Below are 10,000 nucleotides of genomic sequence, written 5' to 3'. Positions count from 1 at the left end.
TCTTCCAGCTACTGCCCTCTTGGAGGCTTCACAGGACAATTGCCTCCAAAACAACAAGTTTTAATCCTATTGCACTTAACATTCTGAACTCTGAACGCTGAGGATTAAGCATGGCCCTTATGTATTATGTGACGTGTCTGTCTGTATGTATATCTATGTTATATGTTTAGTGTTTATTGTATTGTTGGAACCTGTACCAAGGAGCTGTATTAAAAACTAATTCCAGCAGCTTGGCTGTGTGGTCATTAAAAGAGTCAATCAATCAATCAATCAATCAATCAATCAATCAATCAATCAATCAATCAATCAATCAATCAATCAATCAATCAATCAATCAATCAATCAATCAATCAATCAATCAATCAATCAATCAATCAATCAATCAATCATCTCTGTGGAGGTTAATCCCCAGCCTGCCCACCCCCAGGGGCAAGGCACTAGGGCCAGGGCACAAGGGGCAAGGCGCTAGGGGCAAGTCCTCCTGGTACTCATAAGAAGGGCCAACACGACTCTATAGTAAAGGTAGACCATGCATGACGTGTATACTGCCAGGGATACGCCAGTGGCTATATTATTCACCATCAGATGGCAGCAGTCTCTATATTCACCAGCTGTTTCTATATTCACCAGCAGAGGGCAGCAGTGTCTATAGTCACCAGCCATGTCTATAATCACCAGCAGAGGACGGCAGTGTCTATATCCACCAACAGAGAGAAACAGTTTCTATGTTTTCATTTTTTAGTACTATTTTTGTTTAACTTTTTCTATTAAGTTATACTTATATCATGTTGTCTCTTTAGCTGGGTTTTGGTTGAATATATGTGACCGTTCAATCTCCTTTGCTTCTATGAATTCGGGGAATTAGGGGATTTAGCCCCGATCTGGCAACCCGTGGTTCCGGAAGCTTGCTTACCAAGCGGAAGTTTCCTCACTGCGTGGATTCGAAGTGAACGTGAGTTTGTTTTTGTTCTCCACCGTTGGCGCTCTGCTGTCTTAACTATCTTTAATATCTTTAGAATCTCTATATCTGAGCTCTCTTCAGTTTATTTACTATCTTGTTGATCTCCTTCCACACGCCATCCTCACCGGGCAGGTGAGCTGAGCTTAAACATCTACTGTCAGTCAGTTAGAACTACGGAATATACATATGATAAGGTCTGTATATACACACACGTTATAACGTTTGTATATATATATATATATATACTACTGCCTGTATGCGTATATACAACTGCCTACATACATACATACATACTACAGCCTGTGTATATAAATATATATAGAGAGAGAGAGAGAGAGAGAGAGAGAGAGAGAGAGAGAGAGAGAGAGAGAGAGAGAGAGAGAGAGAGAGAGAGAGAGAGAGAGAGAGAGAGAGAGAGAGAGAGAGAGAGAGAGAGAGAGAGAGAGAGAGAGAGAGGCATACTAGTGCCTTAGGTTCAGTGCTACAAGTTTAGGAAGGGATATTAGATTACATTAGATTCAACTTTATTGTCATAGCACAAGTAAGGACAACCAGTACAACTAAATGCAGTTTACATCTAACCAGTAGTGCAATCATTAAAATGTGTTTTTCGAGTTCTGAGGAATCAGACAGTCCGTAGTCCATAGAATGCAATATGATCATATAAAGTGCATTGTTGAAGTGCATTAATAAAGTGCATAGTGGTCCGAGGTAGTCAGACAGTTCATAGTCCATGTTCAAAAGGAGGAGGGGGCAGTGGCGGGGGGAGGGGCGGGGCCTTAGTGTTGAGCAGTGTTGTGGTGTTATGAAAGAGGCTGTTTCTGAGCCTGGTGGTTCGACTCCTAAGGCTCCTGTAAAGTCTCCCAGAGGGGAGTATGGAGAACAGTCCGTGACTGGGGTGTGTGTGGTCCTTGATGATGTTGTCTGCACGCCGCAGACACCGGGAGTGATGAAGGGCAGGGAGTGATCGAGTGCCAATGATCCGAGCAGTTTCACCACTCGCTGTAGGGCTTTCCTGCCAGCCATTGTGCAGCTCCCATACCACACCGTGAAGCAGTGGGTGAGGATGCTCTCAACGGTGCAGCGATAGAAGTTCCGGAGGATCTGAGGGGAGAGTCCAGCTTTTCTTTATATTTGTTTCCTGAGGAAGAAGAGGCGTTGTTGAGCTCTCTTCATCAGAGTGGAGGTGTTGAGTGACCAGGAGAGGTCTTGTGAAATGGGGACACCCAGGAACATGAAGCTGGTGCCCCGCTCTACTTCAGCCCCGTTGATGTGAATGGGTGTGTGGATGGTTGTCTTTGCTTTCCGGAGGTCGACAATGAGTGGTTGGTTCTGGCTGTGTCGAGCGCAAGGTTGTTATTTGCGCACCATTAGAGGGTGATTAGTGAATGCATGAATTCAAGATGCTGGCTTCATCCTCACCTCTACTCTATCTTATATATATAGTAGTGATCTACAAACGTAAGCATAAACCAGAGTCGCATTTCCTCAGAGCGCCGGTGAAGTTCTGATTCCTGGTGAACAGCGGGTCCAAAAGGAGCATCCGTCCATCTGAGCTGTGGTTGCCATGGTGATCCTGTGAATCTCTCATCCCTGGGACTCCTTTTGATTCCTGCTTGACAAGCGAACGGCAAACTTGAAGAAGAGGTTCCTACCTGCGCGTCGACCAGCCTGTTTGACCTTTGGCCTGCGTGTTTGACCTTTGACCCTCCCCGTCCTCCTCAGGGTCATACCGTTGACCTGCGTGTTTGACCTTTGACCCGCCTGTCCTCTTCAGGGTCATACCGTTGACCTGCGCGGTTGACCTTTGACCCGCCTGTCCTCTTCAGGGTCATACCGGTGACCTGCGTGTTTGACCTTTGACCCCCCCGTCCTCCTCAGGGTCATACCGTTGACCTGCGTGTTTGACCTTTGACCCGCCTGTCCTCTTCAGGGTCATACCGTTGACCTGCGCGGTTGACCTTTGACCCGCCTGTCCTCTTCAGGGTCATACAGGTGACCTGTGTGTTTGACCTTTGACCCGCCCGTCGTCCTCAGGGTCATGGCCTGTCTGGGGGCCGCAGAGCGAGGGGAGGTGGAGGAGAGGGGGCCTGAAGCAGGAGCCTCCCCCCAGGACAAGAGCAGGAAGAGGACCCGGGACCTGGAGGAGGAGCCAGCCGCCAAACGACACGAGGTCAGCCGCTCGCCATGCTAGCACGTCTCCGTGTTGGCACGTCTCCATGTTGGCACGTCTCCATGTTAGCACGTTAGCACTTCTCATTGTTAGCATGTTAGCACGTCTCCATGTTAGCACGTCTCCTTGTTAGCACGTTGCCATGTTAGTACATCTCCATGTTAGCACGTCTTCATGTTAGCACATTAGCCCGTCTCCGTGTTAGCTCGTCTCCATGTTAGCACGTCTCCATGTTAGCCACTTTACTCCCTATCTCTGTGTGTGTGTGTGTGTGTGTGTGTGTGTGTGTGTGTGTGTGTGTGTGTGTGTGTGTGTGTGTGTGTGTGTGTGTGTGTGTGTGTGTGTGTGTGTGTGTGTGTGTGTGTGTGTGTGTGTGTGTGTGTGTGTGTGTGTGTAGTCGGGCCACAGTGTGGAGGTAGCCAGCCACTACAACAAGCTGCAGGAGACCGGGCTGGCGGCTCGCAGCCAGAGCAGAATCTACTACATGAGGAACTTCAACAACTGGCTGAAGAGCGTCCTCATAGGTACTGAACTAACCAGGTCCTCACTAACCAGGTCCTCACTTACCAGGTCATCATAGGTACGGCACTAACCAGGTCCTCATAGGTACTGCACCAACCAGGTCCTCACTAACTAGGTAATCACTTACCAGTTCATCATAGGTACTGCACTAACCAGGTCCTCACTAACAAGGTCCTCATAGATACTGCACTAAATGGGTCCTCCCAAACCAGGCCCTCACTAACCAGGTCCTCAATAACAAGGTCCTCATAGGTACTGCACCAACCAGGTCCTCACTAACAAGGTCCTCATAGATACTGCACTAAATGGGTCCTCCCAAACCAGGCCCTCACTAACCAGGTCCTCACTAACAAGGTCCTCATAGGTACTGCACCAACCAGGTCCTCACTAACAAGGTCCTCATAGATACTGCACTAAATGGGTCCTCCCAAACCAGGCCCTCACTAACCAGGTCCTCAATAACCAATAGAATGTAATGCTGTGTTAATCATTAGTTGACTAGAACCAGTACTAACCTGGTGATGTGTGTTAATCACTAGTTGACTAGAACCAGTACTAACCCGGTGATGTGTGTTAATCCCTAGTTGACTAGAACCGGTACTAACCCGTTGATGTGTGTTAATCACTAGTTGACTAGTACCAACACTAACCCGGTGATGTATGTTAATCACTAGTTGACAGTACTAACCAGCTGTAATGCTGTGTGTTAATTAGTTGACAGTGCTAACCAGCTGTAATGCTGTGTGTTAATCACTAGATGACAGTACTAACCAGCTGTAATGCTGTGTGTTAATCACTAGTTGACAGTACTAACCAGCTGTAAAGCTGTGTGTTAATCACTAGTTGACCAGTACTAACCCGGTGATGTGTGTTAATCACTAGTTGACTAGTACCAGCACTAACCCGGTGATGTGTGTTAATCACTAGTTGACTAGTACCAGCACTAACCCGGTGATGTGTGTTAATCACTAGTTGACAGTACTTACCAGCTGTAAAGCTGTGTGTTAATCACTAGTTGACCAGTACTAACCCGGTGATGTGTGTTAATCACTAGTTGACTAGTACCAGCACTAACCCGGTGATGTGTGTTAATCACTAGTTGACTAGTACCAGCACTAACCCGTTGATGTTTGTTAATCACTAGTTGACCAGTACTCAGCCGGTGATGTGTGTTAATCACTAGTTGACTAGTACCAGCACTAACCCGGTGATGTGTGTTAATCACTAGTTGACAGTACTAACCAGCTGTAATGCTGTGTGTTAATCACTAGTTGACCAGTACTAACCAGCTGTAATGCTGTGTGTTAATCACTAGTTGACCAGCACTAACCCGGTGATGAGTGTTAATCACTTGTTGACCAGTACTAACCCGGTGATGAGTGTTAATCACTAGTTGACCAGCACTAACCCGGTGATGAGTGTTAATCACTAGTTGACCAGCACTAACCCGGTGATGAGTGTTAATCACTTGTTGACCAGTACTAACCCGGTGATGAGTGTTAATCACTAGTTGACCAGTACTAACCCGGTGATGAGTGTTAATCACTAGTTGACCAGCACTAACCCGGTGATGAGTGTTAATCACTAGTTGACCAGCACTAACCCGGTGATGAGTGTTAATCACTAGTTGACCAGCACTAACCCGGTGATGAGTGTTAATCACTTGTTGACCAGCACTAACCCAGTGATGAGTGTTAATCACTAGTTGACCAGCACTAACCTGGTGATGTGTGTCAGGGGAGACGTTGCAGCGGGTGCGGCCGAGCAGCAGAGACGTGCGGGTCCTGGACCTCGGCTGTGGGAAGGGCGGCGACCTCCTGAAGTGGAAGAAAGGCCACATCAAGCACCTGGTCTGTGCAGGTGAGACCGGGGCCCACGTCACCCGTCAGAGGTCATAGGTCACCTGTTAGAGGTCACCTGTCATCGTTGGTTACCTGTTAAAGGTCATAGGTCAGCTGTCAGAGGTCACAGGTCACCTGTCACCTGTTATAGGACACCTGTCAGAGGTCATAGGTCACCTGTTGGAGGTCACCTGTCACCATAGGTCACCTGGTATTGCTAGTTATCCTGTGTCCGAGTAGACATATATTGCTTGTGATGCTGTGTTTGCGTTGCCAGATATCGCTAGTGATGCTCTGTTTGCGTTGCCAGATATCGCTAGTGATGCTGTGTTTGCGTTGCCAGATATTGCCTCTGTCTCGGTGGAACAGTGCCAGAGTCGGTACAAGGACATGACACGGAGGGACTCCCGAAACGACCAAACCTTCAGCGCTCAGTTCATCACTGCAGACTGCAGCAAGGTACACTTCACATCAGCCTGATGCTAGCCTTAAAGTTAACCTGAATGCTAGCCTTAAAGTTAACCTGAATGCTAGCCTTTAAGTTAACCTGAATGCTAGCCTTTAAGTTAGCCTGAATGCTAGCCTTTAAGTTAACCTGAATGCTAGCCTTTAAGTTAACCTGAATGCTAGCCTTAAAGTTAACCAGAATGCTAGCCTTAAAGTTAACCAGAATGCTAGCCTTTAAGTTAACCTGAATGCTTGGCTTAAAGTTGAGCTGAATGCTAGCCTTCATGCTCTCTTCATGCTAGCTTTTAGAGCTAGCATCAGGTGCTGGATGTACTTAGATGGACTCTAGGCTATGGTCCTGACCTTTGACCTCCCAGGAGCTGTTGTCGGAGCAGTTGAAGGAGCCGGGGGAGCAGTTTGACGTGTGCAGCAGTCAGTTCGTCATCCACTACTCGTTTGAGAGCCAGACGCAGGCGGAGACCATGCTGAAGAACGCCTGCGACCACCTGAAGCCCGGGGGCTTCTTCATAGGGACCACGCCAGACGCCTACGAACTAGTGTAAGAAACCCCAACCAACCACTCACCAACACTAACCAACACTAACCAACACTAACCAACACTAACCAACACTAACCAACACTAACCAACACTAACCAACACTAACTAACACTTCATAGGGACCACGCCCGACGCCTACGAACTAGTGTAAGAAACCCCAACCAACCACTCACCAACACTAACCAACACTAACTAACACTAACCAACACTAACTAAAACTAACCAACACTAACCAACACTAACCAACACTAACTAACACTAACCAACACTAACTAAAACTAACCAACACTAACTAACACTTCATAGGGACCACGCCCGACGCCTACGAACTAGTGTAAGAAACCCCAACCAACCACTCACCAACACTAACTAACACTAACCAACACTAACTAAAACTAACTAACACTAACCAACACTAACCAACACTAACTAAAACTAACCAACACTAACTAACACTTCATAGGGACCACGCCCGACTCCTACAAACTAGTGTAAGAAACCCCAACCAACCACTCACCAACACTAACACTTACCAACACTAACTTACCTAACCAATACTAACTAACACGTCATAGGGACCAAGCCCGACGCCAACAAACTAGTGTGAGGAACACTAACCAACACTAACCAACACTAACCAACACTAACCACACTAGCTCGTAGGCCCGACGCCTACAAGCTAGTGTGAGGAACTCACTGCGAACCAACACTATCTACTCACCACTAACCACCACTAAATAACACTAACTAACTCTAACTAACACTAGCCTCCTCTTCTCTCTCCGCAGTAAACGGGTGGAGGCATCGGACTCCCTGAAGTTCGGTAACGAGGTGTTCCAGGTGACCTTTGACAAGAAGGGGGCGTATCCGCTGTTCGGCTGCCAGTACCACTTCAGCCTGGAGGGCGTGGTCAACGTGCCAGAGTTCCTCGTCTACTTCCCGCTGCTAGAAGAGTAAGTACCCCACTACGTCAGTAAGTACCCCACTACGTCAGTAAGTACCCCACTACGTCAGTAAGTACCCCCACTACGTCAGTAAGTACCCCCACTACGTCAGTAAGTACCCCCACTACGTCAGTAAGTACCCCACTACGTCAGTAAGTACCCCCACTACGTCAGTAAGTACCCCCACTACGTCAGTAAGTACCCCATTACGTCAGTAAGTACCCCCACTACGTCAGTAAGTACCCCCACTACGTCAGTAAGTACCCCACTACGTCAGTAAGTACCCCCACTACGTCAGTAAGTACCCCCACTACGTCAGTAAGTACCCCCATTACGTCAGTAAGTACCCCACTACGTCAGTAAGTACCCCCACTACGTCAGTAAGTACCCCCACTACGTCAGTAAGTACCCCCACTACGTCAGTAAGTACCCCCACTACGTCAGTAAGTACCCCCACTACGTCAGTAAGTACCCCCCTGACTGGATCCTGGTTCTGAATAGTAATGGTTGTGGTTCCGGTTCTGACTGGTCTGGTTCTGGTTCCAGGATGGCGCGGGGCTACGGCATGGAGCTGGTGTTTGTGAAGCGGTTCCAGGAGTTCTTCGAGAAGCACGTGAAGAAAGAAGAACACCGCAGCCTGTTGATGAGGATGATGGCCCTGGAGGTACCTGACCATGACCTCTGACCCTACCTCTGACCCCTGACCCTCCTGACCTTTGACCCTACATCTGACCCCTGACCCTACATCTGCCCCTAGCCCTACATCTGACCTCTGACTCTACACCTGACCCCAGACCCTCCTGACCCTGATCCCTGACCCTACATCTGACCCCTGACCCTACATCTGACCCCTGACCCTACATCTGACCCCTGACCCTACATCTGACCATGACTTCTGAACCTACCCTTGTCCCTACACCTGACCCCTACGCCTGACCTGACCTCTGACCCCAGTGCCAGCAGTAAGGTGGTGACCCCTCCTCTCCTCCTCAGCGGTTCCCAGGGGAGGAGAAGAGCGCAGAGGAGAAGAGCGATCAGTACGCCCACGCAGAGGAGCACCGCAAGGGAGACGCCGACCGGCCGCCCCTGGTACGCCCTCCTCTGGTCCAGCCGCTCCCCGGCCTACACTGGGGCAGCTTAAACTGGTTTACACCGGCCTAGACTGGTTCAGCTTAAACTGGTTTACACCGGCCTAGACTGGTCCAGTTTAAACTGGTTTACACCGGCCTAGACTGGTGCAGCTTAAACTGGTTTACACCGGCCTAGACTGGTGCATCTTAAACTGGTTTACACCGGCCTAGACTGGTGCAGCTTAAACTGGTTTACACCGGCCTAGACTGGTGCAGCTTAAACTGGTTTACACCGGCCTAGACTGGTGCAGCTTAAACTGGTTTACACCGGCCTAGACTGGTGCAGCTTAAACTGGTTTACACCGGCCTAGACTGGTGCAGCTTAAACTGGTTTACACCGGCCTAGACTGGTGCAGCTTAAACTGGTTTACACCGGCCTAGACTGGTGCAGTTTAAACTGGTTTACACCGGCCTAGACTGGTGCAGCTTAAACTGGTTTACACCGGCCTAGACTGGTGCAGGTTAAACTGGTTTACACCGGTTTAGACTGGTGCAGCTTAAACTGGTTTACACCGGCCTAGACTGGTGCAGTTTAAACTGGTTTACACCGGCCTAGACTGGTGCAGCTTAAACTGGTTTACACCGGCCTAGACTGGTGCAGGTTAAACTGGTTTACACCGGTTTAGACTGGTGCAACTGGTCAACTGGTTTACTCCGGCCTAGACTGGTCTCAGTTCAACTGGTTTACCCTGGCCTAGACTGGTGCAGGCTCGGTTCAACTGGTTAATAGTGGTGTAAATTGGTGTAGGCTAGTTTAATCTGGTTTGTACTGGTTTAAACAGTACCGATAAAGGCTAGGTTTATCTGTACTGGTCTGTTAACTGGTTTCTGTCTGGCTGTTCTCCACAGGGAACCTTGAGCCGCTCGGAGTGGGAGGCAGCAAGTAAGACTCCACCTCTCCTCCACCTGCTCCTCCTCCACCTGCTCCTTCTACTCCTCCTCCACTTCTGCTCCACTTCTTCACCTCTCATCCACCTTCTCCTCCTCCTCCTCTACCTTCTCCACCTCCTCAACCTCTTCTTCACCTCTTCTCCACACATATATCGGGTGTTTTCATTATGACTGCTTCTCTCTCATAACCCTCCCTCACTAACCCTCTCTCACTAACCCTCTCTAACTAACCCTCTCTAACTAACCCTCCCTCACTAACCCTCTCTCACTAACCCTCTCTCACTAACCCTCTCTAACTAACCCTCTCTAACTAACCCTCCCTCACTAACCCTCTCTCACTAACCCTCTCTAACTAACCCTCTCTAACTAACCCTCCCTCACTAACCCTCTCTCACTAACCCTCTCTCACTAACCCTCTCTAACTAACCCTCCCTCACTAACCCTCTCTCACTAACCCTCTCTCACTAACCCTCCCTCACTAACCCTCTCTCACTAACCCTCTCTAACTAACCCTCCCTCACTAACCCTCTCT

The 10,000-nt window shown here is 48.8% G+C and overlaps 1 protein-coding gene across 4 annotated transcripts in view; it reads left to right on the top strand.

Annotated features, from left to right (window-relative positions):
- The first annotated feature begins 842 nt into the window (after positions 1-842).
- The window catches only part of rnmt (RNA (guanine-7-) methyltransferase), a 9,560-nt gene continuing 402 nt past the window's right edge, over positions 843-10,000 (top strand). The window contains exons 1-10 of one of the 4 annotated variants that reach the window (XM_060043954.1): positions 843-952; positions 2,999-3,134; positions 3,532-3,658; positions 5,394-5,516; positions 5,841-5,956; positions 6,322-6,503; positions 7,292-7,456; positions 7,994-8,111; positions 8,441-8,536; positions 9,427-9,460. In XM_060043954.1, coding sequence (XP_059899937.1) covers positions 3,003-3,134; positions 3,532-3,658; positions 5,394-5,516; positions 5,841-5,956; positions 6,322-6,503; positions 7,292-7,456; positions 7,994-8,111; positions 8,441-8,536; positions 9,427-9,460 — 1,093 coding nt within the window. In that variant the 5' untranslated portion in view covers positions 843-952; positions 2,999-3,002. Of the gene's footprint in view, positions 1,094-1,132; positions 1,156-1,784; positions 2,022-2,998; positions 3,135-3,531; positions 3,659-5,393; positions 5,517-5,840; positions 5,957-6,321; positions 6,504-7,291; positions 7,457-7,993; positions 8,112-8,440; positions 8,537-9,426; positions 9,461-10,000 lie in introns of those variants that run through there. The other 3 variants (XM_060043953.1, XM_060043952.1, XM_060043957.1) reach the window with 3 other exon arrangements.

The sequence above is a fragment of the Gadus macrocephalus genome, chromosome 22 (assembly GCF_031168955.1).
Source record: "Gadus macrocephalus chromosome 22, ASM3116895v1".
Lineage (NCBI taxonomy): Eukaryota > Metazoa > Chordata > Actinopteri > Gadiformes > Gadidae > Gadus > Gadus macrocephalus.
This window is presented reverse-complemented; position numbering and strand designations above follow the sequence as displayed.